This window comes from Phaethon lepturus, unplaced genomic scaffold (genome assembly GCF_000687285.1).
Source record: "Phaethon lepturus isolate BGI_N335 unplaced genomic scaffold, ASM68728v1 scaffold7177, whole genome shotgun sequence".
Lineage (NCBI taxonomy): Eukaryota > Metazoa > Chordata > Aves > Phaethontiformes > Phaethontidae > Phaethon > Phaethon lepturus.
The window spans coordinates 193-26,519 of NW_010551050.1; the positions used below are offsets into that span (position 1 = coordinate 193).

The 26,327-nt window shown below is 39.0% G+C and overlaps 1 protein-coding gene across 1 annotated transcript in view; it reads left to right on the forward strand.

Moving 5' to 3' along the window:
• Window positions 1–561: 561 nt before the first annotated feature.
• The window catches only part of GRAMD4 (GRAM domain containing 4), a gene marked incomplete at its 5' end in the record, with an annotated part of 28,251 nt that continues 2,485 nt past the window's right edge, over window positions 562–26,327 (forward strand). Inside the window, 15 exons of the mRNA XM_010290736.1 lie at window positions 562–682; window positions 8,522–8,583; window positions 10,533–10,665; window positions 11,151–11,176; window positions 13,260–13,351; window positions 14,930–15,021; window positions 16,016–16,064; window positions 16,920–16,991; window positions 18,337–18,380; window positions 18,479–18,588; window positions 19,870–20,024; window positions 22,503–22,538; window positions 23,895–24,042; window positions 24,532–24,625; window positions 25,693–25,777. Coding sequence (XP_010289038.1) covers window positions 562–682; window positions 8,522–8,583; window positions 10,533–10,665; window positions 11,151–11,176; window positions 13,260–13,351; window positions 14,930–15,021; window positions 16,016–16,064; window positions 16,920–16,991; window positions 18,337–18,380; window positions 18,479–18,588; window positions 19,870–20,024; window positions 22,503–22,538; window positions 23,895–24,042; window positions 24,532–24,625; window positions 25,693–25,777 — 1,319 coding nt within the window. The remainder of the gene's footprint in view (window positions 683–8,521; window positions 8,584–10,532; window positions 10,666–11,150; window positions 11,177–13,259; window positions 13,352–14,929; window positions 15,022–16,015; window positions 16,065–16,919; window positions 16,992–18,336; window positions 18,381–18,478; window positions 18,589–19,869; window positions 20,025–22,502; window positions 22,539–23,894; window positions 24,043–24,531; window positions 24,626–25,692; window positions 25,778–26,327) is intronic.

Sequence of the window (26,327 nt, forward strand, 5' to 3'; positions counted from 1 at the left end):
ACTGTAAGATACCGAGGTCCATAATGGGGCCATCTGACTTACGTAAAAATAAAGGGGTGCCAGAAGTTGATGGGTAGAGGGTTATATGACATCATGTAACTTTATATGAGTATATGGTTGGGGTTTTTTCTACCCATAGACATGGGGGAAGAAGACAGATACTTTTTTTTTTCTCGTTATGACCACTGGATTTAGCAATAGGCAGCATTTCCTACTGATTATTTCTTTTGGGGAACGAAGGGTACGTCACGTTTTATTTAGATAAAGGTAGCTTGTACCAAGGGCTTCTTTTTTGATACATTGCATCTTGAAAAGAAAACTTTAAAGTTGTTTATCTGCATGCTTTAACAATTGTAACTAAACATTTTGTACATGATACAGCTGTGTGCTTTTTATTAAGTCTTTCTAGCCCTCGATTACTTGTTTTTTCTGGTGAATGTATTTGGTAGAGCACAGATTAAAAAAAACCAAACCACCTAATCTGTCATAATTAAGTTTTAATTTTCTTATATAAATACTTCAGGGTAACCAAATCTTTTTTTTTCCTCCCTTAATTAACAGAGGAGGAGCTCAGGAAGCTGAGAGAAGAAACAAACGCTGAAACGTTAAGGCAGGAGCTAGAAAAGGAACGGCAGAGGAGATTAGAACTAGAACAAAAAGTCAATGAAGTACTTAAAGCAAGGTAAGAGAAATATCTTCACTGTGAATCTGAAAGCCACTGACTGTCTCCGAGTTCTGGTGAAAGCATCCATTTCCAGCCTAGGCTCTCTTAAAATAAACTAGTAGCTCACAGTGGGAGAAGCTGTCTATGTTATCCTGTAAAAGTACATCTTGTACACTTGGGTACACCTGAATTACTTGATCATACATACTGCCCTTACTACAGAGGTGTCCTGACACTTGTCTAGTTGGGATATTCTTCATGTTCTCTGATGTCCTTCCTCTGGGATCTCACCTACCTGGAACTATCAGCATGCACTCTGTGCTACTGAATGCCAGACCCTTTGCCATGCCATTGCATATGCTCTGCCTCTTCAAAACCAGTGTCATCTCCAGACTGCTCAGTCCTTGTTACTCCTGTTCTAGCAGCAGCAAGGACATCCCAGTACCACAACACAACCCTAAGTGTCTGGGAGTGACTGGAGTTTGAGCCCTCCTTGCCAACTGCAATGACAAATGGAAACATTTGGAACTATATCCCGAACTCCTTTCAGCCTTGAGGACACCCACCTTCATGATGCAAAGCATCACATTTGATGTTGTCTCTCTTTAGTCTGCCTAGTTGCATGGACTTTAAATCTTAAGACCATAGCAGCTGCTTGGTGGCCTTGCTGGTCTAGGCCACCTGCATATGTAGCTGCCTGTATTATCTTCCTCAGCAGCAGCTAAGATTATTTGGCTGAGCAGTAGGATCTGGTTCAGCATCAACTTCTGTCATCAGGAGATAGTGCAGGCTGAGTTGATAATCTTGTGTGATAAGCACTGCCAGTTACTTAGAGGTGACAAGCAAGAACAAACAAGCAAATCTTTTTGCTTGTATATGAGGTTTCCCAATGCCATATAAACTCTTCCCAGCCTGCTGCTTCCTTCTGTACTCTTCCTTAGTGTAAAAATGCCTTCCTAGTCAGGCCAGCAGTCCGTGACCACTGGTATTCTGTAGCAATGGAAATAGGAGCCATTTGTAGGAAATATGTGAGCCTACTTGTTTTCTGTGGTCTGTTTACCTCCTACTGCTAATAGAATCATAGAATCATTTAGGTTGGAAAAGACCTTTAAGATCAAGTCCAGCTGTATACCTAGCATTGCCAAGTCCACTGCTAAACCCAAGTGCCACATCTACATGTCTTTTCAATACCTCCAGGGGTGGTGACACAGCCACTACCCTGGGTAGCCTGTTCCAATGCTTGATAACCCTTTCAGTGAAGAAAATTTTCCTAATATCTAATCTAAACCTCCCCTGGTGCAGCTTGAGGTCATTTCCTCTTGTCCTGTCACTTGTTACTTGGGAGAAGAGACCTACACCCACCTCGCTACAACCTTCTTTCAGGTAGGTGTAGAGAGTGATAAGGTCTTCCCTAAGCCTTCTGTTCTCTAGACTAAACAATCCCAGTTCCCTCAGTCACTCCTCATAAGCATCCACAAACACTATATTTAAGGGTATCAGAATGTATATTGCTGCCTTTTCATTTCAGTATCTGTTACTACGAATTCATTTAACCCCCTCTTGAAAATGCTGGAGCTATCTACCACTGGAAGCTATGGAAGCAATACGTTACAGAAGTCCACTTTTGACTGTAAAGAAGCAATTTATTTTCTTTCCTTTTTAACACATTTCTTAGTGGTTTCAAGAAATGTCCCACAGTTATAGAATTGTGCGATTTGGTGAATAAATGTTCAGCATTCAGCTTGTTTACCACCTTTGATCAGTCCTTTCCTGTCTTACTCTTCTCCAAACTGAAGAGTACTCCATCCCTTTCACCACTTCAGTTGCCATTCTTGAACTGTTGTGTCTTAAGATGAAAAGGCTGAGTTCATGCGGTATTCAACCTCTGGGTTCACCAAGGCCTTATACAGAAGATAAATTAGGCCTTCCCTCTTATCCTCAGCACCCAGTACAGTGGGGTTCTTTTGTCTGATGTTTCACACTGATGGTTTTCCAAAATTACTGGTTTTATGCAAGGTTGGTCCATGTGCAGTCTTGACCTGAGCTGCCAAGTTGCAAGTTTGAAAGGGGCTCTGTGAGGTCTTTGTGGAGGAATCTTGTTCCCAAGCCAGCCATGTGACCATGCAGTGGGAAGGTGATCTGGATGGCTCTGTTCTGGGGGGGGGGTTTGGTGATGTTTTACAGTTGCTCTTACAGCTGGGAAGTGGGAGTGCATTTTTATCACCTGGCTGGTGCTTGGTTTTATGCTGGCTGGCCTGGCTGTATGCACATGTATTTGCCGGGTTGAGTGGGCTACTCAAATGCCACTTTGTAGATCCATCTTTTGTAGATGCAAATTCCACCTGCTTGTCTTTGAGCACAGTACAGGTTATACCATTAACTCTGGCGTGGGCCTTTAGTCTTTGTCCCGAAAGCAGGTATGCCAGGGCTCTAGGTCACGTGCCAGAGAAGGAGGAGAGTGATCCCATCATTGCTGGGAGTCCCGGAGAAGGATGAGGAGCTGCCTTCCTGTACAGGAAGGTACCCATCATCCTGTCCTATTTCAGAGTAATGAGGGTGGCCCAGTGTCTGATGTGGCCCACTGCAACTTATGAATACATGTGTTTTACAGAAAAAAAAGTTTTAAGGTCTTTGTTTATCAATATTAATGTCAACATCTGTACATTGTTGGATTGTGGACAACAGCAAATCCCTGGCAGACGTGCCATTGCTAAATTAAGGTAGCATGACCTGTCTGCTTCAACGCTGTATTCCCATTTAGATATCCTAAGGATTACACTAGCCCTTTTAGCTTGGGTACTGCACTTGGGGATTACATTCAGCCAATTATTCCCTTTATCTAAGTTGCTTTCTAACTAGTCTTGCTAATATTCCGACCTTTTGGGGACAGTCAGGTATATGTAAGATGACAACAAAAAAAGGCTTTGAAGACTTTTCCCAGTTGCTACTCAGAATAAGAAGAATCAGGTTGCCTGTGGTTTTTCCTTAACTTGTGCTACGTTGCGTGAAATTCTTTTTCACTGCTTTTTGTCTTTTTGCACTTTTCTGTAGACATTTTAAAATACTTTTATTAGGACTACAGGTGAAGTGTTGGCTGACACAATCAAATACATAATAGCCCAAATTTATGCCTGATGGAAACTTAATTTTATTAAGCAAAGTTACCACAGAAAGTCATCTCTGCTTATGTCAACAAAGACAAATTTGCCCTGCTTCTCAGTTAGCTAATTTTTCATATAATCTTTAAATGGATAGGCATATAAACATGTTTGCATGTACTCTCCTTTTTGCTCACAGAAGTGAACTGCTAATGAAAACCAAATCATGCTGTGGTATAAGAAATTATTTTAATAGTTGGAGCATTCAAAAGTATTTGTGAAGTAGATCAGTACATGTAGCTATATAAATACATGCTGCGAAGTGTTCAGCAAGGAGAAAACATTGAGCTAACAATCTAGATTTATCTTTTTTGGGGTGAAGAACAGGGGCTTTTTTCATTTAATTGTTCACAGGGAGGAAGGAGGAGTAGAAGAGGGTATTTAGTAGTTTTGTTTGTCATGGTGTTCATTGTCTGTATGTCTGGGTATTCAGAAACATAGTGGCCTCAGCTGAAGTTTTCCATAGATGCACTTGGGACAGCCCAGCATTTGGTACAACAGCTGAAGCTTATGACATTTTGCTGGTGGAACAATGCATAAATTATTTGGAATAAGTCTGTGTGAGTGATGCTTGTTTAGTGTAAATTGTGGGCTGTTGCTTCCTTATTTTACAAATTGTGAGCTAGCTCTACTACACAGAAAAGAAAAAAAAATTAACAGAAAAAATGAAGTTTTGCAACAACACCTACTGACAAGCTGTGACTTATGCAAACCTTTTTATTAGTATCATTGTGAGCTATTTTTAGGAGGAGAAAATAGACAATGCTTCTGCATAAGCCACTATTCCTTCTGTACCTCTTATCTTGGTTAACGCTTCCTGGCCTCCTGTTAAATGACATTGTCTTCCACACATGCAATGTTTTGAGCATGGCTGAATTTGTCCATTGAGAAGATGCCTCAGCTTGAGATTGCTTTGGAGGCTGGAAGTGTTCCCTCCTGGAAGGATCCCTGTCAGGCTGTAACTCCACACAGGTAGCAAGAACCTAAGACCCAGGTCAAAACTTTCTCGCCTGGCTGCCATGCCATGCTGGGATTGCTGACACGCATACATCATTGCTGACATACTCAGTTGGCTGAACTTTGTGTGTGCCTTTATTTTTAACTTACTAGATTTGGTGACGGGCTGCTGCTTGTAAAGTAGCTCCTGTCAAGAGTTTATTTTTAATTCTTTTTTTTTCTGCCCATGACCATTTAGATGTTGCACAAGTTTGGGTTGATGATATTTCTTCTGAAACCTTTTATTTTGATTCTGAAACTACCAGTTTAGGACACTAGCCATGTAAAATGTGGGAGTATCTGGTGACAAGGAGAAAGGTTTCTGAAATGTTTGGTGTATTTTAATGGGAAGGAGATGCAAAATACATTAAAATGTTTTAACTCAGTTTTGTGACAGCTCCTCAGGCTAAGCAGCCATGTATACTCAAATCGTTAGTCTTTGAACTAGGCTGTGAAAATAACTCCTTTATGCTTATTTTTGCATTTCTGAGGTTGTAAGATGCTTTTGATAGAAGAGCATACACATTCACATTGCTTTGAGCAGTAAGAAAGATATAACATCCATGACTGGCTTCCACAAAAGCTGTCAAAAGAACGGTGATGGGTTGCTTGTGAACTCAGTACTCGGAGTCAGTCTATAGGAGAATTGCTTTTAATGTGTCTGAGAACATCCTAGCAACAACTGGATGTGTTGTGTGCAGCAAGTCCGGTCTGCACACAATGTGGGGGAGAGTCTGTTGATTCACACACGCCTCAACTCTCAACTGTGTTCAAGGCCAAAGATGCACAAACCCAAAATGTTTACTTAAGGTGGGTGGGCTTCAGCATCAAGGCTCTCTTAACTTTCATGTCATACATGCAGCTACAAAAATAATCCTTTGATGCTGTTCTGTGGGGCAGCATCAACTGTGTGCTGGTCATTTTTGAATGCTACATGTCTACTAGTTGTGAACAGCTCCAACAGTCATGCTTCCCTGACTTTAGTATATATTAAAAAAAAAAAAAAAAATTGGCACATTTGTGTTTGTCTTCTCCATTGGCTGTAGTTGCTCTTACCTGTTTTAATCAGCCTGTGCTGATTAAATGGGTGCAATCTCTAGTTGCATAAACATGACCTAGCCTCAGGTTGTTGGCGTTACCAATCACACTCTTTTTTCTGGGTGAAAAGCATGGGCCCAGAGGAATTCATGCAAAACCTGCATGCATTGTTCTGGCGACCATCTATGTTTTCCAGCCTTTTAGCTATCTCTGGCATGAGGAGTGGTTCAGAAGCTGTGGAAAACATAATTCCTCCCCTCTGTCAGTGGTCTTGATGTACTGGCTGGTTCAACATGACCTGATTTGGAGACTGAGTTTCCCAGTGGGTGTGCAAGCCTAAACAATGAATTCTGAACTTCCTGGTCCAAGTCTGTCTGAAGTGGCTAATTATAACCTGATTCACAGGTGCAGTAATGAGCTGTCATTAACCTGATGATTCGTAAAGGTCAAGGTCTTCATGGGGAAGGAGTAACAGGCAGATGGCAAGTAAGACATTGCCAAAAAAATGAAAGAAAAAAGCACCGAGAAGGGCTAAAGCCAAACCATCATGTGCTCCTGATGGAGCCCAGTGAGGCTGCTATCCAGAACTGCTTCTTGATGAGATTTTTTTGAATTTTTTCCCAAGAAACGCTGGGAGTAATGATGTGCTGCTTCTGAAAATATATCCCAGCATGTCAAAGGAAGACCCAGCCTGACAGCTCTGACAGCTGGCAGTGGTGGAATCCCGTCTCGGCTCTGTCACTGGAGCCATTTGGGTGTGACACCCCGCCAGTGCATTCACACGACTGGAGCAGATAGAGTAACTGGCTCCTGCCTGTGTGAACCTGCTTGTGAACGACCACCTCCTTTCTTTCAAAATGTGTCTTTAGCTTCCTTAAAACACGGTGGCAGTGACAGATTGAGGATGAAAATGCTCACCTATATGGTATAACTGTCTGATGTGCTGATAGAGGAAAACAAGACTGCTATATAATGGTTCATACAAATTTGATCATGTTAATTGTTGTCTGTCTTTAGAGAGACAGAGCTGGAAATGGAGGAGATGCAAGGGTCTGGGGGAAGGAGTAAGGAGAGGAGGAGGTTTTAGGTGGTTTGTATAGAAACTGAGAAAAAATAGCACAGAAACCAAACTTAAAGTTTAGCTAGAAAAAATAAACTGGTGGAATTTCAGGTGGCTTTTGAAAAGGAGAGTTGCTGCAAACACATAAACCATGTGGAAAAGTCCTGAAGAGGTGTGAAAAGAAGTGGCCTTGAAAGCTGAAGCCATTGAATTCAGCTACTGCACGTTGATAAATGTCCAGTTATAATTCTAAATCAGTAAATTATTTCTAAATGTTCCTTTTAGAAATGAACGAGGATGTGGAAAGCTCATTAACTGTGCTTAGGAAGGAAGGGAGGTAATTAATTCTGTAGTTTCTCCATCATACTTGTTCAGACTGTACAAATTCATAATGGCCTTTTCTGTGTGCAGAGTACAGCGAGATCTTCTATATATCCATCTATATTGCTGCCATCGGCCCAGTACAGTCTGGGATCTGTACTGCTTGTCTTCCCGCTTGCCATTTGCTGACGAGCATCCCACTCGGTTCCCTTCCTGAGGAGCAAAAGATGAAGGGAAGCTTTGAAAGCACCTATATTGTCTGATAAATGAGTGATAATGAAATTGCACGACTGACATGTTTTTGATTTCAAGCAGTAATCTTTTGAGTCATACAACTCCCTGTCAAGTAAAGCTTGCTGCGGCTGGTGTTATATTGTCAAAGCTGCTGCTTCATTAGAGAAATCTTTCTGTAGGATATCTACATTGATGGCTGAAGACTTTTGGACTGAAGCCTGAAGTGTTCTCAAGACAGGTTGGCAGTTGGAGGCTGTGGATAGTGCAACTATAATTTGAAGCCTTGCACATGTGCAGAATGGCAAAAGCATTTGTGTTTTCCAAAATCTGTTCACTTTTAATGCATAAGAATATTATTCTTGACTCATTTTGAAAGATGAGACCAATGATGCCTGCTACTTGCCATTTATTTTTAGAACATTTTTGTCGCAGTTTTTCAGACCCTTATTTAAATTTTGCAAGTTTTTAGAAAGATGTTTTAAATTGGTTGGTATCTGTGCATTTCAAGAGCTTACAACATAACATTTTAAATAGTTCTTGACACCTGTACCTCTCATTGTGAAGATGAGTGGTGGCTGACTCTAGTAACGATGGCAGAATTCAAGTTTCATGCATTAAACTGTGGTTTTATTCTACTGCTGTGGTTATCAACTTATGATACAGAATCCCTTTTCATTTATTACTGTGCAAAAAGTTGGGGCTCTGAAGAGTTTTCCTGGCAGGCATAGCAGTGAATAGGCAACACAAGGACCTAAGTAATGTAACAAATTTGATACTAAATTATTTAGTAGTTGTAAGATGAAATTGAGCTGTTGGTGACAGGAAATGGCTAAACCACACTTCTTCCAGTGGATGGTATTTCCCTGGATCCTAAATGCAACGTGCAATGAATATTTTAAATCTTACAAAAGGGCATAAGTTTGGTTTTCTCTTGGCATGGTTGTATTATCTCAAGCTATGGAAACCATGGAGATTCTGGTCCTCCCTTTACCTAAAAGGGAAAAAATTCTTCATCTATAGCATTTCATGTTGTTTCCGTTTTCTTTGTAGGACGGAAGAGGTGCCTGCCCCTCAGCAACCTGCAAAGCCACAGACACAAGCCAACGGAACAGGTAATCTTGGCCAGATCTCTACTAGCATTTTGATTGTCAGACTTTTTTTACCCCTTTTGTTTGATCTTTAGAAGATCAAATCTTGCTGGGTCCTTAAGCAGGCTTCTGAAGAAGGCAAATATGAAAGACCGTTTGAGCAGCTTCTTGTGTCTCTGTACATGATTCTTCATTTCCTTTTTGTAGTTGACTTTGCACGCCTGAGCAAGGAATTTATTTTGTATTGTACAAAATTGTAAAAGCCTTTAGGAATGTAGTGAAACTTGTTGCCTGACTTCATCATTCTTGCATGCCCTGCTGATCCTTGACTTACAGAAAACAGGTGTAATATGTAGGAAAGATGTTCTATTTTGTTGTAAACTGCAAAAGCTCTTTTATGCCGTTAGCCAAAAGACATTCTGGAGAAAGAATAAGCTTAAGAGTTACTCACTTTTTTGGACACCTCCACCCATTTCTCAAGCTGGAGCTTATTATGAATTCAATAATAATGTGATTTCTGAACGAACTAAGGCAACAAGCAGATTCTCCATCTTTCAGTACACTTAAGCTTTCCTCCCCACACCTCTTGATTGAGACAACCACTCAGGCCTTTAATATGCAGATTAAATTTGAAGTTGCTCCTCCTGTACTCCTATAATGTCAATACTTTCTGTTATGTGAACTACAGCCAGCCATTTTATTTCCATCTTGTATGCTCAAAATTTCTTAGTACTATCTGAAGTATTAGTATGTGGGAAGCTACTTCATATTTTTTTTATTTTAAATGTAAGTGTTGTCTCAGCTGTAAACTGCCACTAAATTCCTTGTTTTTCTGGGTATCACTGCCATTCATTAATAAACGGTTTGATTCTATTTTCTGAGCACCTGTTGCTTTTTCTCATATGCTTAAAAGCATCATTCTGCCTGTTGTAGTTGGCTGATTGATCTTTCATGCCTTTGTTTAATCATATCTTAATTTCATGGAGTTCTGTACTAAGTTTGGTCCTGGAATAGTTGTGACATTGTGACACTGCTGTATTGACTTGCCTTTCCAAAGAATAGTCAGTCTATTCCTTCTAGACAGTGATTTTCTGAATTACAGGTAAAGCAAAAGGTCATTGTTTTGTTCTCACCTGCGCTGCCTTAAGGCTTTAACCCTTACATTATTTCCATATACCCATATGTTTATGTTATATTTTTCCACTGAAACTGACATGCAGGCAGTATGCATTGCTTCATTACTTTGCCATATAAGACTTTCTAGGCGGTATTATGACTATATATTCCATTTATAGAAAGTGACATATACAGCATAGTTTCTGTAGCCTGGCTTTAGAAAAAGAAAGTGCATGTGTTATATGTATGTATGTATGTGTATCTATCTATCTATCTATATGTGTGCACACACACACAATCTTTATAGCCTTAAATGGTTGGAAAGTGGTAGTAAAAATGCCTCTGGCAGAATCTTGCTTAAGTTTCCACCTCCCTTTCCTGTCAAATTTGTGTGGCTGCAAGGTGGTTGTCCTGCACACTGCTCAGGAGTGTTTTGCTTTACACTTGCTTTTCTCAAGGTGACCCTTCAGCACAATAGGAGCACTGAGATTTACGTCAGTCTTTTGTTTACAGGAACCTTTTAACCAGAAAAATGTTTTTGCAGTGTTTGCTAAAAATTCCTGTTAGGATGTTTAAGTAATCTCTGTACTTCTGATAATAAGATGCTTCCATGTGCTGTACTTAGAACAAAGTGGGAGTCACCTTCAAGCTTATTTTACCAGCTTAGTGCAGTCAGGGTTTCTGTGCAATGGCAGAAGTAAGCTGCATAGTGAGTTCCCGTGAAGAACGTTGGTGAAGGACAGGAAAGCTGTGCAAAGTCAGCTTCCCAATGAAGCATGGTGTGCGGGAGCGGGGGCAGGCTTTGTATGAAGATGTCTTCTACTGTTATCCTGATAATTAGCACTTCTTTTTTCTAGATAAGCGTAGTCACACAGTCTGTTCAAGACTCCAGAAGTGGTTTTGTGATAGATTTGGGGAGTATGTTGAGGACTTCAGATTTCAGCCGGAAGAGAATACAGTGGAAACAGAAGAGCCACTTAGTGCTAGAAGGTAAATCTTTAACTTGATTGTGAGAGCCAAATTGTTGGCTTCTTTACAAGTTGCTTTTTAAAAATATTTTCTTTTTTTTTACAACTTTTACATGGTTGAGCGAGTGTGTGCATAACAAGTAATAAAGCTGAAAGTACAGAACCATCTCAAAAAGTTTGTGAATCCTTTGGCCAAAACATGAAATCTGAAGTTTATCTGCTGTCTGAGGTAGAATAAGAGTTATGTTATTTGCCAGGTGGTGTCATATGCCTCTTGAAAACTGCAGACAAAGTCTTAGTTAAGCTGGACAGCTCTTACATTTCAGTTTTTGGTCTGATGCAAGGTAGGCTGTAGTAGTTACTAGAAACGCATTTCATAACAGGTAATAATGAAGTTTATGCACGAACATCTAATTTATAACTGTGAACAGTATTTCAGGGACTAAATGTACACAGCTGTGCTCTACTTGCCTATTTAACGAGTTGCTTTTATCCATTATTTTTCAGGTTGACTGAAAATATGAGAAGATTAAGTAAGTACTTAGCAGTATTATATTTTTTGGAAGTAAAAATAGATCTTAATAACTCTATTGGGAGGATTGCTGTATTTTAAAATACAGTGTTTTGAAATACTTCTGCCAGTTCATAAGCAGAAATTATTCTGAAATCCTGAATTAGTGTTTGGAATGCAAAGTAACTTAGAGGAGCACTGGTAGAAGCTTGTCTTTGAATTGAATCTTGAATTACATAGGGTATCTCTGAACCAAAAATGTAATGTTAATTAAAATGTGTGAACATGTAATGAATGAGAACAGATTATTTCACAGAATCATTAAGGTTGGAAAGGACCTTTGAGATCATCAAGTCCAAATGCCATTTGTCCAATGGCAAAAGTAGTAGTGTTCATACACTTTTGCCTGAGCTGCTTGTAGTTTGCTTACTAGTCTATCAGCTTATGCTTTTGAAGAAGGAGGGGTTGGATGATGCATACCCTGAGTGTGTCTTGCATTTCTTTCTCTTGGATAGCTGATAAATTATTTTGGAAGGTGGAGGATGCAAGATGGCAAGTTAAACAAAGTAGTTAAGCCCTCCAAAAGTTCTGTGCTAGCCTGAAAAAAAAAAAGGCTGATTTGTGCTCCAAATTGTTAAATTATTGTAGGGCGAGAGGCGAAGTTGAAATAAGGGTCTATAATCTCCACGTAAGGTCAGCTTTGTTCTCCTTATTCTAATACTGGTATTCATTCTGTTTTCATTTGGAAGAATACTTGTGACCTGTTCTCCATGGTGGATGTTCATTGCCTTCAGAATAGCTTTTAAAAAGGCAGTATTAAACTTAAGCTTTGAGTGGTTCTTAACTTCCACTAGGTGAGCCACAAAACCTAGATCCCTGTTGTCCAGGGGTGCCTGACGATCACCTGGAGCTCCTGAGACCCTTGGTTGCTCTTAAGACCCCTGTTGTCGCCAGCAGTTTCCAGGTGTTGAACTTCCCTGCAGGTTTGGTGTAGGATGGTGGAGCAGCACTTGAGTGTGCCCTTCCACTTACTTCATCTGCTGCTTTGGTTGTGCCACTGATGCTCAAGGAAATCTAGTCCTGGTTGTTTAATTACTTCCCGTAAGAAATGTATGAAGAATAGCTGAATTTCAAGCTAAACAAACTATGACAGCAACTCACAGGCTGTCTTGAGGAAAGCTTTCAAAGTTGTGAGCTGCACTGCAGACAAGGGTGGGTACTCCTGGGGCCCCCTGTGCAAGCAGAGTCTTCAGTCTTCTCGGCAGGGAAGGCAAAACCGGTGTGTTCCAGCAGAGAAAGCAAAAGTCTTCTTCCAGCAGCCCTCTCCTGCTTTCTTGTGTCCCCTAGCTAGTTTGCCCAAGTGGTAAAAGAGCTCAGAGGAATAGGAAGGGTAAAGGACGAGTGTTTTTTAAGGAGCTGAGGCAGAGCTCCTCTTGCTGCCTCTGGCTAGCTGTGGACACCTGCGTGTGGGAGTGACGCCTCTCCTGGCACAGGTTAGTCTCCCATGCAGTGACAGCAAGAGCAAAGGTCTGCAGAGGAGAAAAACGTCTTCAGGTGTTAAGGTCCTCTGTCTCTTGACTTAGGAAGAGTAAGCAGCAAAGTGCTATCAGTGGACAGAAACTGCAGAAACATAGCCAAGAAAGATCTATCCTGGTTTTAAGCTAGCTTGGTTATGGTCAAGCAGCAGCAAGTTGTTCCTTAGTGGCTTGGAGTCCAGTCAGGTTGATTTACCTTGTTTTACAGTGGGATGAACTGACCTGTGCGGAGGTCTTCAGGGTAGTATGAACAGGGCTCAGAACAGACTGCTGTCAGCATCCAGGGTACCCATGTAAAGGATATTGTGGAGTTTTAAATTTTTTTTCCCATTCACTTAGTTTAGACACAACCTTTGTCTTGAATAACACTTGTTTTTGAAAAAACATTCCTTAACTAATTGTTCAGTTACATTGATGGGTTTCATTTTTCTTAATTTGGATAAGCCTTTTTATCATTACATGTCTTGAATGTTCCTGTTAATTTTCTAATTTGATTGTTTGTCAGTTACAAGTTATTTAACCACTGCCAGCTAATTCTAACAGTTGTGTTTTTTCTCCACTTCTATTTAGAGAGAGGTGCCAAACCTGTTACTAATTTTGTGAAGAATCTTTCTGCCTTATCAGACTGGTATTCTATCTACACTTCTGCTATTGCCTTTATTGTAAGTTATCCTATTCCTCTAGGAGTATTAAGAACTTTTAAAATTTATTATTTACTGAAATTCATTGAACCTGCCATATCTGAGTAGGGGTTGTGCTACAGTTTAAGTCAAATCAAAAAGTTTATCACAAAATACCAGTAGTTGTCACTTCAGTTACATCTCACAGCCACTTAAATTGTATATTCTGGGTTTATTGTAGCATGGTTTTGTAACTGATAAAGTAACTTACAACAATCTGGGCATTGTTGTCTCACCTCTTGTTTTCTGTCTTCCAGTCCTGTAATTTGATGGTTACTTCAGCCTCTGCAAAACCTCTTCTTGTCTAGGGCTGAAATGCTGATAGCAGCTATGTTTGATAAGAAGCTATCACTCACCATCAGTGCACTTTGTCATTCGTTAGGATCATACTTACTGATGAGAGACAAAATGCCTTGATTTGTCATCATTTGCATCATTTAATGTGGAAACATGGAGTATGTGAGCTAAATTCAAGCATTCCCATGCTATGTAAGGAGGTTTGCATGCCACAAAGTGACATAACTATTTAGTGGAGTTTTGATTTGTTTTCCTGCTAATTGTTAATTATCTAAATTGTTTTGGTCACGGTGTATATAAAATATTTTGATATCGAAGGAAGTTATTATCGGTAGTTGTAGCTGAATGAACCTGTTTGGTGAAAATGTCACATACCTTTTCATTAAACGGTCCCTCCCTGTAAGTTATAGAGCCCAATTTGATGCTACTTTGCACGGCACAGCTGAAGGAATATTGAGGAGGAGACTTTCCCTGCCTGGTGTCTTCTGTCTGTCCGTTCTCCTAATCCACTGATTTTTCTCTCACCCCTCCTGACAAACCCATTCTTCAGATAAAAGCTGAAAGAAGGAACTTCAGCTGTTCAGAAAGCTCTGGGACCTTGGAGCCAGAGCGATGCTTCATTTTGGGGTTATCAGTAAAAAGCCTAACGTCTCTCGGCAGGGAGGTTGTAGTCTCTGTATTTTCAGAAGCTGGGAAAGGGACAGGATACCTTTTGAAGCACTTCATGTTTGTACTTGTTAGGTAAAATAAAACCTGTTTTCCTGCAATCTTTTTAAGCTTGGTAAAAACATGGGATTTAATTGACCTGAAATAATAGAGCGAGAGTTTATCCTGTTGCCCTGTATGGGGCTAATTGTTACAACTTTTCTACTACACCATTGCTTCAACTGCCCTGGGTGAGGTTAGACCACATCATGGTCGCGTAGCAGATTCACAGACTTCAGGGTTTACTTTTTCTTGTTCCTACCCCTTCATGTAATTGCAGTGTTGGAAATACTCAATACTCCCTCTCAAGCAGGTGAGAACTAGTTAAGTGTCATCTCCGGAGATTTGATTCAATCTTAGTTTTGACTTTACATTCCTGGATGTGTTGTCAGTCATGGTGTGGCTAAAACATTAATTTTTGTGATCTGAATTGCATGATTCTGAACCCAATAATACAGTGGGAAATTACACTTCATGCAACTCACTGTACCCCAATTTATAATCCACATCTCTTTTTTCTTTTTTTTCCTTTTCTTTTTTGTTCTTCTTAATCTGCAGATATACATGAATGCTGTATGGCATGGCTGGGCCATTCCTATGTTCTTATTTTTAGCAATTTTGAGGTTGTCCCTAAATTACCTCATAGCCAGGTATTTACTTAAATACTATATTATTCTGTTGTAACGCTTTGCTTGAAAGGTGTTTTATTATTCTTGCATTGAGTTGTAAACTGTTATTTTTTCTAACATTGTGAGTTAAGTCTAACAAAGTGAAATTCAGACTCTAATATCCTTAATTTCATTGCTCAATTTCTATAATTTTTGACTATTCTGAGGAATTATCTTTGTATGCCGTGACTTAGGTCATCATAAATGATGCTGCAGGTTCTCAGACAAATCCCTCAGCATGTTAAAATTCTAAAGTAAAATTCTGCAGCATTCAGAGTAGTTGCAGAATGTCACCTTAAATATTGAAGCCTGCTGCTTTCCCCTGGAGAGAATTTTCACCTAGGCCTAAAATTGCAGTTTTTCCTTTATCAGTAGCTCTTGACATACTTTATCCAAAGCATCTTCCATTTTTAAATCAAGTCTCTATTAAAAATTAAGACTTTTTTTAAAATCTACATTTTATGTACTGAGAGAATCTCTTTGAAATTATGTTTTGGGCTGATGGTGTTTTCCCCCTTAAAATGGTGGAGAGAACATTAATGTGTGTATTTTAAAATAATTTTCAGACTTCTTAACTGATACTTACTGTCTGAGACTCTATTGTTTGAAAATTGCTGTTAGCAAATAGGGTTCTGAATAAGTTGACATAATTTTGTTCACATGAAAAAACAAGAAAAAAATATTTACTCTGCGCACACAGTTCACTTTTGTAAAACCCACAAGAAGTGATTCTGTGTAGTATCTACCTAGCTAGTATTTTTTTTTTAAATTTATATACATTTAAAACTGTCTATGGTTGGTCAGTTGTGCTTTTCTTATGCTGTGGGTTCTTCATTAATTTGGGGGTTATTTTACTGATCTTTGAAGCTATAGTGCTTATTGCAGAAAATTGCTTTTTAACCTCTTACAAACAATCCGTGTTGGCAGGTGGAGAAGAAGTACTTGCTCTCTTTAACTATTTCCATAACTTCCATAGGGGTTGGAGAATACAGTGGAGCATTGTGCCTGAAGTTTCTGAACCCGTGGTAGGTCTTCGATTGGTTTGACCTTATGCCTGTGTTAAAAGTTGCACCTTTAAAACCTTCCTCTATGTTTATGTGGGTAGTTGTGAAAGGAAGGAAGAGTAAGGTGCAAATAAAGACACTACAACTTTTTTCTTTTTCTTGCAATTTAGAAATCTTCACTAACAGCACTCTTAGGTTTTGGTGTTTCACCCTAAAATATTCCAAACTTAAATCACATTTCTGGAATCAATGTAAATATGCCAGCTTGGGACAAGTTAGATCCTGTGGGATCTTCAAGAAGCCTTGCATTCTGTTTTCTTTGTAACATTTTGAACTTAATGTTTGCATACCCTGCTTCAAGCAGGAAGGATTTTAAGTGTTAATGTAAGATGGAGCTCTTTGAATTTCAAATATTCCATTAAGAGTTAGTGGTGCCTTGCTTCCAGAATACTTCTGTTACTCTTAAAAGGACAATAATCTATTTAAATAAATAAATTAAAAAGTTTTAGATGTAAAACTTCTAACAAAAATGACATTTCTGGGCTAGACCAGAAATAGGTCAGTTTAAGCATGTGTTCACAGACTGAAAGTCATTGTAACTGTGCTGCTCCAAAGACTTGCTGTGTCTTTCACAGCCTCATATTGGTATGTTTGCATATACCATGGAGGAAAAGCATCAAGAGGTAAAGATAACCATCAGTGAAAGACATCAACAGTAGATGTGAAACAAGGGAGGAACTTGGAAAATTTAGAGACTGTTTAACGTGAGAGGTCTATTGCCAAGAATGTTGAGCGATCACCTTGTCATGAGGAGTTTTGTAAAATACCAATTTCAGCTGAGCTAAAAAGTAATGGTTTGTCTTTTTCTTGCCCCAGGAGCCACCAAAAGAAGACCTGACCGTGTCTGAAAAGTTTCAGCTTGTTCTAGATGTGGCTCAGAAGGCGCAGGTACTGTGCTGCTCTCAGACCTCTCTGGCTGCTTCCTTATAAACAAGGAGGTTTATAGCCTGCGTGGTCAAAGGACGTTCTTATGCAGCATATGAAAAAAACCACTCAAACAAGCAGTATTTTTCTTGCATAGGAATCTTTACCTACGAGCAATACAGATCTCAGTAAGATTCCTGGAGCTTCTGAAATGACACAATGCTTCAGAGAACTGGTTGAGGTTCTCCAGCCACAGCTCTGAGCGAGGTCTGGAGGGGAACAGAAGCGGTTTCTGACAGTTTTTCCCCACTTGAGCTTCTGATAATGTAGATCAGGTGGCGAATCTTATTGGTGTGCTGGAGTGTGGATCCATACACCAAATCTGCTAGTTGCAAAACTGGTGTAGGAGACCCTATTCCTTCAGGATTTAGCTGAGGCTACTGTCTGTTTAGTTGTATTATTTAGTTTGTACAGAAACAGCCTGCTTTAAACACTACCCCTACCCCTGCCCTGAAATCTGCTGCTTGTGTGGGAGAGGGTGAAGGAAGGTTTTCTCCCAGCTCCATCAGTTTGATGAGCTACCCTAGCAGCTGAGTGACTCCACCATCCAGTTGAATTGCCACCTTGTGCTGTGTCTAACAACGTGCCGATGCTAAAGTCGCTTACCTTTCTCTTGCCAGCTGTGTACACTCATCTTCCTTCTGGTGGTGGTGCATATGTTTATACGAACACCTTCAGAAATTTATTGGGAAGATGAAATTTACAGGTGCTGTGACAATAGGGATTGGTCAGAGAAGATGGATGAAAAACCCTCTTAGTCATGAGCAGGGGTCAGTTTGCATCAACAGTTGCTGGAATTACATGACATCTAGTCACTCCAAGGGTGTTTTTATAATTCTATAAACCTGATAGTGGTGTTTTTCCAAAGAAGCTGACAGTCCAACACCTGCTGAACTCAGTAACCATTTCCTGAAATTTCAGTGCTCAAAATGTGTGAAGAAACTTCCAATTTTGTTACCTACTGACAGAAACTCTTAACTTTTCAATTGACAGCTTAATTTAAAGTTTTTGCAGTGATATAAACACTTTCCAGGAATGACAGTGGCATCAAATAGCTTCTTCACTTCTAACAATCAATCATGAGTTATGGAGCAAGGTGTTAAATGAGATGGAAGTCATCGAGTATTACTGTTCTGTTTTGTATATACTCAGTTGTGAAGTACATAAACAGCTAAAAATGAGTTAAAAAAAATCATGTCTGGGAATTGCTTATTACCAACAGGGTAAGATGACTCTGTTGGTTTCTATTATGTGGACAAAAAAAATAATAATGCAGGACTTGGTTTTAATTCTTTTGCTTCTTATGCAGAACCTTTTTGGCAAGATGGCAGACATACTGGAAAAAATTAAAAAGTAAGTTATCTGACATGAGTCTTTTTATCCTCTTAAAACAAGACTTGACCAATGTCTGGAATGCTAGTAATAAAATTTTGTTTCTTTTTTGTTTTCAGCTTGTTCATGTGGGTCCAGCCAGAAATAACACAGAAGCTCTACATTACTCTATGGGCAGCTTTTATTGCATCCTGCTTTTTGCCCTACAGGATTATTGGGCTTGCAATGGGTAAATGCAATAAATAATTGACCTGTTACAGTCTAGACTTCATAAGTTAAAACTTAGTGTGATCTTTAGAGGGAGAATTTTAGAGTTTAAGAAAGCAAGCCCTGCATTAATAAATAATGCAAGTGTTTTAAAGTATTTTCATTGTGCGTGGCATCGTTTGTCATGTGCATTTTGAAAACCGTCCTTGAATACATAACATAATAGAAAAAGACTGGATAATGCATTAGCTCCTTGAAGAGGAAAAGTTGATGATGATGAGCTGATAGCTAGAGGTCTTCAGACTGTCAGCTATAAGGCTGCCGGGAAGTCCTATATTTTGCATTTTTTCTGCTCATAAATCCTTGCAAATGAAATACGTGGGGACACATAGAAGGCACAAAGATGACAGGGTTGGAAAAAAATGAAAAGGTTAATGGAACTACTTGTAAAACTTGGAGGATAGGCTGGACGAAATGAACAGATTACTGTGGGTGAAGTTGCAGATACTTAAACTCTCAACTGGGAATTGGGAAAAGAGGGTTCTTGCTACAGCATGAGACTGTCTTTTCGCTAAGATATGAAGCCACATCCTGTGACCCAAGAAATTCTCTTTTTTTTTTTCATTAAAGTAACGATATGATCAAACGAGTATTACTTTCAGTGGCACTGAACTTCAAACTGTGTTAGCTTGAACATAAACGCAGGTTTGCTTGAGGTGGCAATTGAATTAGATGTGTGGGGAATTATTTTTTTACTCTCACTCTTAGAAAGAGATCTGAATTGCATTTGGTAAAGTTTTGAGAGAGTATTTCAGGCCCTTTTTAATCTGGCAGAATGCAAGGAAATAGCTAGTGTAAGATAAGAGCGCATACTGGGCTGGAAGATAGAGTTTAATGTAGTACATGAGAGCCCTCTGTTGCCATTTAAATTCATGCAAGATGCTGTGGAGTTTAATGCTCTGGCATGTTTTCTGTTTTGGAAGAATATCATGTTTTCAGAAGGCTTCTGGTAATAAGGAATGTATGTTTGAATTATTTTAATGTTGTTCTGAATATTAAGCTACATAAGTGGTTTAGAAGAACTGGGGATGGGGAGGAAGGAATCTGGGCAGGGTAGGAAAAGAAAAATAATTTCCTGCCTTTGGAAGAAGAATAAAAATATTAAAACCAAGAGAATAGTTTAGCACTGTGACTGAAGATACTTACAGAATTTGGTTTCCTTCATGAACTTGTTAAAACATGATCAAAACAGTGATGTTGTTAATGCCCCTTCAACATGTATACTAAAGTGACCTTTTTTCAGGACTCTATGCTGGAATCAAATTTTTCCTTATTGATTTTATCTTCAAACGATGCCCCAGACTAAGAGCTAAGTATGATACACCTTATATCATCTGGACAAGTCTCCCGACAGATCCTCAGCTCAAAGAAAGGTCTAATGCTACAGTGTCGAGACGGGTAAGGCTAATAAATCTTTTTGCCCCTCTGTTCCCAACAACTGAAAATCGGATCCCTTTCTCCCTTCCCCTTTTCCCCAGTGACTAGAGCACATTAAAGGGAAGATTAATTAATCCTAACCATCAATGTTAGTTCTTTTTTATTATTGTTTTCAAGATCCACAGAGTTTATATACGGATTCTGTTTCTTGTATGAAAGGAATCTATTATCATAATGTGCATATAAACATATATCTCTCATCTCTCTCTCTCTCTCTCTCGGAAATTGTATGACGCTAAATGCACAAAAATAACAACGTCCGTATCAATTTCTGTAACATACGTTCTGTGTGATTTTATTGTCAAAATTTAGTCTTTTTGTATTCCCTTTCTCTGTTCTCAGACATTCTTTTTCAGTGGAATTTCAGCTGCTTGTGTAGATTGAAGAACAGCTAGTTAAAAAAAAAAAGGCTTGAGTATAATATGCAGCTTACTAATGGAATAAGCATTAACAGAGGTAATAAAGTAGTTTACAGATTTAGCCCTTATGTCTTATGGCTATTTGTATTAGATGACCCTTTAGTGTAGTGGTGACAAATGGCTTTTCACCATGTTGGCCCTCCCAACAGTAAATTTTTCTTTTGTTAAAATCTCATAGTTAAATCTTTAAGTGTTGCGTTTTGTGCATCTTTGCAAATTGTTTTGGGGCCTGACATGATAACCGAGAAGCAAGTCATGCTTTTCCATATCCCTGAATTTGTCATTGTTTATTAGTTTAATAAAAAAAAAGTTGTCATAAAACTTAAGTGTAATCCCATTTTAGCATTTGCTTAATGCCTCTTACCACAGTATCTAATTACATTCATGGAGTATCTGAGCACTGTCATAAGCTCCCTGACTAAAACGTACAGCACTTAGCAGTAATTCAGCCTGGGTACAGAACTGGAGAGCAAAAGGGATAAACACAGGGTTGTTAACCAGTGAAGAAGAAGAAATACAGGGTTCTGGGGGAGATGGAGCAGTTAGCGGTAAAATGTTAACTGCAGCATAATCTGAGTATTTCAGAAGGAAGTAGAAGAAAAAGACAGTCTCTGACAGAAAATGAGTGTTTTGCTCCTGTTTTCCAAGGGATGAGAGGGGTGAATGAGCGCTTAGATGGAGCCATCCATAATATGTATTTCTCTTGCTTGCAGAAGATGGGCTTACAAGTTTCTGTGCCTCTTGGGCTTACATGTTATCATTCATATACTGTGGTGGTTGTGGCAGCTTCTTTCTGGGTCTCTAATCTGCCTTAGAGGTGGAAAAGCTCTGAACTGCTGAACTTGAATCCATAAATTTAGAGAGTAATTATCCCTTCTGACTTTTCCTTATGGCTTAAGTTTTGACAAGTAGACCAGGGTTTTAGTACTACTGTGCCTGACCTGATGGGCTTGGCTTGTTTCCCTGGAAAGGATTTGCAGAACTGCATTATCTGTTTCAAAATGTCTTTGAAAATATTAACTTGGTCTCAATAATTTTAGACAAACTTTCTTACACCTTGAGAGATTTCTGGGAACCTTGTACTATTAAAAAAATAGATTTTTGTACAAAAAGGTAGAAACAAAATGGGGTTTTGTTTGTTTGTTTTTTCTTCATAGAAAAAGCAGAGCCCAAAAGCATGTAGTGCCAGCATATATGCATTTGCTTTAGCTTCTTATCACTCAACAGCATACGACGCACTGTAACCTAGGCATGAGGCAATATTCATTGTCTATACCACCATACTGACCCCATGTCCTTAGAGAACAACCCTGACAACAGTATCTGATGCGTAAAGGTTGTATGTCAAAAGCTGATGATAGGTTAAACAAAAAGGAATACCTCTGGGTATTCCTACCTCCAGGTTGTTGGTGATGTTTTTAGACAGTCAGGACTTTTCCAGCATTACAAATCCAATCACTTCCAGTTAGATTTAAGGCTTATCAAAAATGGATGCAATGCTTTTCTTCTAGTAATTGACCATAGGTTGTCTGAATCCTGGGTGGTTATGGATAAATTAGCTGCTTCTTTTAAGGGTAGAGGAAACATTTGCCTGGTTTAGGAAGGACTAGAAGTAAGGGTGGAACTTTCTCACATCTTCAGCCGCCGGACGGGATGTCGTCCTGAAGTCTAAACACCTTTTTTAAATCTCTTTATATAAGGGGTGGGTAGGAAGCAGTGTAGCAGAGAGCAGGAATAATCCTCACTCCAATGCAAAAAGCATTAGACTTCTTGCCCTGACCTTTTGTATGTTTTGGACCATGGAGCTTCACCTCGTTACGTGCGTATATGGAGCCAAATAACCTGTCACAAAGCCTTCCAAAAATTCATGGGATCTTTACTGTCACAGAAATTGTTGGAGAAGCTATTCTTTCTTGATCATTGCTAAGGGCACAGTAGAGGGGCAGTAACTGAAGCAACAGTACAATTCTCATCAACCATTTTCTTTCCATGTCAACTTTCTTTATTCTTTTCCCCCGAGGCATCGTTGTATTACAGTTACCCTAAAACCTGGATGGTAAATACCCTCTGTCATGCCTGTTTTGTCAGTCTGGTTTCCAGTCAGCGATTGCAGCGTGCGTTTTTTCATTTGCTTTGGATTTCTTTTGTTAGCGCTAAATCCCGCAAAGTGGCAAGTGCTGCCAACTTACATGCAAAAAAAAGCAGCAGAGCCTGGTTGGCCTCCAACAGCATTGGGCGTTTACAGAAGAAGGGCTTAGTCCTGAGCTTGCATGTTGTCAGTTTGCCAGTTGTTTAACTGCATGTCTATAGTAGGACTAAGAACGGAGCTGTCACTGCTTTGATGAGAGAAGTCAACCTTTGGAATCGTGTGGTGCCCCACCAAGATGAAAAAGCAAACGCCAGCAAGCTTTCAAAAAGAAACTGCCTGCCGTCCTTCTGGAAGCAAGGCTTGTTTGCTAGGGCAGTCTCCAGTGGTTCAGGAGCTCTGTTTAAAAGTAGATTTTACTCGAGTACTTTGTTTCTGAGAACGCCATGCTACCTTTCCCCCCCCACTAAGGATGCTGACAGCCATTCTGATTTTAATTCACATGTCAACATTCTGAAAATTCAGTGCATCTTCAAAGCAAAGAAAAGATCAATGGCTCTAACACAACCTGAATAAATTGAACTGGTGTGCTCTAACCACTGATAACTCTTCTTTTTTTAATTGCATTCATTGTGTGTGGTCTCTTGGTTTGTGAGCGAGATCTTGCAGCTTCACTCAGTTTATGTTTTATTCTATGTATTATGCTGTTAAAGAGACTTCACTTTTTTCTTTTGTCACTGTCACATTTGTGTTGTTTGTTTCTTTTCCTGCTAGCTGTCAGGGCATGAAAAGGTATGGATCGTAGCGTGGAAAACTGCCTTTCAGTTTCAGCATATGTGTTCCTAATGAGCTGATGCACTTTTGTGTGGCTTTTTCTTCGTTTGCTGTTTTTTATTTCTAAACTTATTTTGTGCAATAATATTTTGTGCTTGGTCTGTCTCTTGAAGACAAACCACGTATTGATAATATAGTAACTGTTATTAGTCCTACTAGTATAATTGGAGTTGTGTGCAGTGACTTGGCTGTATCTAATCAGATATACCCTTTATCATAGAAAAATGGTGTTTTAAGATAGGTACGTCTAGCACCATGTGCTTTCACCCTTGCAAAGGGTGTCCATCAAAGGGCAGCCCTTTGAAAGGTGATCTTCAGATAGCACATTAGAGCTTTGTGCTATAGCAATAGTATAGTGCAGTAGTCCAAAGTTAATTTATTGAAGTAGTTACTGATTTTTTGTTTTAGGAAGAATACTTAGCCAAGTTATTTTTAAGAGTGCAGCTTAAATGTTGCTCTTCAAATTTTGGAACTGTGTTTATTTTCCTGCAGCTTCAAACAGCAGCATCCAGAAGTTATGTGGGCTCAAGTGCCCCAACTGGAATAAGCAAAGATGAAGACACAAGTCGTTTTCATACCACCAAGAGGGGGAATTTCCATGAAGTTTTTAACCTGTCGGAAAATGAGCGTCCTTTGGCAGGTATTATGCAACAGGAAGGCTACATTAGTAGAGTATTTTCTAAAAAGCCATGTATAGTTTGAAGTTGAATTCCCCTTTTTTGTGCAACGTATTGGTATAAGCTTTTGATTAAAGGACTTGCTTTAAATTAGGATGAATGGAAACGGTCTCTCTCATTCCACATCCTTAAAGTTCTTTGAAAGAATGCACAGCCTGGCATGCCTTTGTGGTAATGCAAATGCAGTAGTCTAGTTAAAGGCGATAATTGTGTGGGTGGTTTTTGTTTCGGATTTTTTTTAAAACAGTGTTTTTCAAAACACTTTTTTTGAAGAAGTGTTAAAACAGATGTTATGATGTCTAAAAACATCTTGTTTAGGCTTTTCTTTGTAAATACTTACAGTTTTAGGTATCTAAAGTTTAATTTTCAGTGTTTTGTGCTGTTTTAGAAGGAAACGGTTGTAATGCCTGTCTCTTTCTTAAAGTAAGATTTCTTGTTATGACTTTTTTCAGTGTGTGAAAATGGCTGGCGCTGTTGCTTGATTAACAGAGATAGGAAGATGCCTACAGACTACATCAGGAATGGAGTTCTTTATGTCACAGAAAAGTGAGTCATTGCACTCCACACATTTCTTAGGAGGCAAATGCCACAGACATTAAAAAATTTTAATCTGAAAGTAATCCTTAGCAACGTTTTGAAACAAAAATGCCTTTTCATGGTGTTTTAAAACCTCAAGAAAACACCACAGGAGAAGGAGCGCTGAATCTGGGGTGTGTTAACGCTTGACAAATGTGATTTTGCCCTGGAAAGGCTTGCATAGGAATGGAGAGTAGCTCTGTGTAGTCAGTTGTTAGTAACTTCAGTTCTTGATGTGGATAACGTACTATCTATATATACTAAAAAAGAAACCTAACACCGAAGTGTATTTTGAGAGTTGAGATCAACGGTTATTTGGCAAATACTCTTAGTTTCTTTTTTTAAAGCAAATTTAATATATAGCTTCCTTGAAACAATGTGCAACAAAAAGAAAATAGAAATTCAAGCCTCAGTTTCAAAACTAGTACTTTGTTTTATTCATTTTAATCCTTAGTGACCCCCTCAGCCTCCCAGGGCTGAATAACTATCGTCACTACTGTTTGGGTCTTGCACTGAAATTCCTTTGGAGTGTAATGAATGGAAGTAAAGCTCATCCGTATGCAATGTCACCTAGTGATGGAGACCACTCTCCAGTGTTTAGAAATCTCAGCTTTTGTCTGCATCACAATAATATGAAACTAACACAATGTTTTCCATTAATCTTCTTTTAAGATGGTAAAAGTTTTATAAGCCTTTCGAGATTTCGTATTTCAACTGTTTAAGGATATATGTGCTTCCTGTGTCTTTAAAATCCTTGTCAGGTTTAACCGTTCATTGCAGTAATATAAATAAAAGATTTTTTGTGTGTGCTTGCTGTATGTTCTGGCCTTTCAAGCACATTAGTCAGTTGCTAGAATTTATGAATGTTGTCTTGAAATTAGAAGCCGTAACTGTATTGTGTGCCTCTTTCTTTTTTTTTGAAGCTGATTTTAACCTGTGAGATTTCAACTGGAGAAGTGACAGGAGGCATATTGAAATTTTTGTTTTAGAATACTACTACTACTACTAAAATGAGCATTTTCTTTCCTTGTCTTTAGTTACTTGTGCTTTGAAAGCTCCAAATCCGGCTCATCTAAAAGAAATAAAGTTATAAAGCTAACGGATATAACAGATATTCAGAAGGTATGTCTGTTTTGTGCTGCAAATAGGGGACAAAGCTGGTTTTCTGTTCAGCTAGTCATGTTTTGCTTTTCTGCTTATGTTATTTTGAAAAAGCATGCCACTGATAAATTTTATAAGTAAATGCAATTCTTTAATCAGGAGTATTTCCCAGAAATGATTGTTTAGCCATTTGGACTTGCTCCAGGCAAGCTCACTATGAGCATAAAACCAAAGTAGTTTACTAAACCTTTATACTTCTGAGTTATTTTTAAATTAAAGTTATGTTGTTTCTTAACTCCTGCATTGACTAGAGCTGTGTAGGCTTTAAGAAGATTTCTTCTTTGCATACTAACCTCAGTTTGGGTGTTGATATCAGTAGATGCACCATCTTAAAAGTAGGTCCCTCAGAAGGAAGAGGAATTATTGTCAGTGGAGAAAGGTAAATCATTACAATAGGCAGACTGAATGGGGCTGGAGTTTCATCTAGTTGGGATCTCATCACTAACAGAGGCAAGAAGTGGATGGTTGGAAGCACGGCAAGTAGAGTGTGATCCTTCTTCTGGTCAAGTTT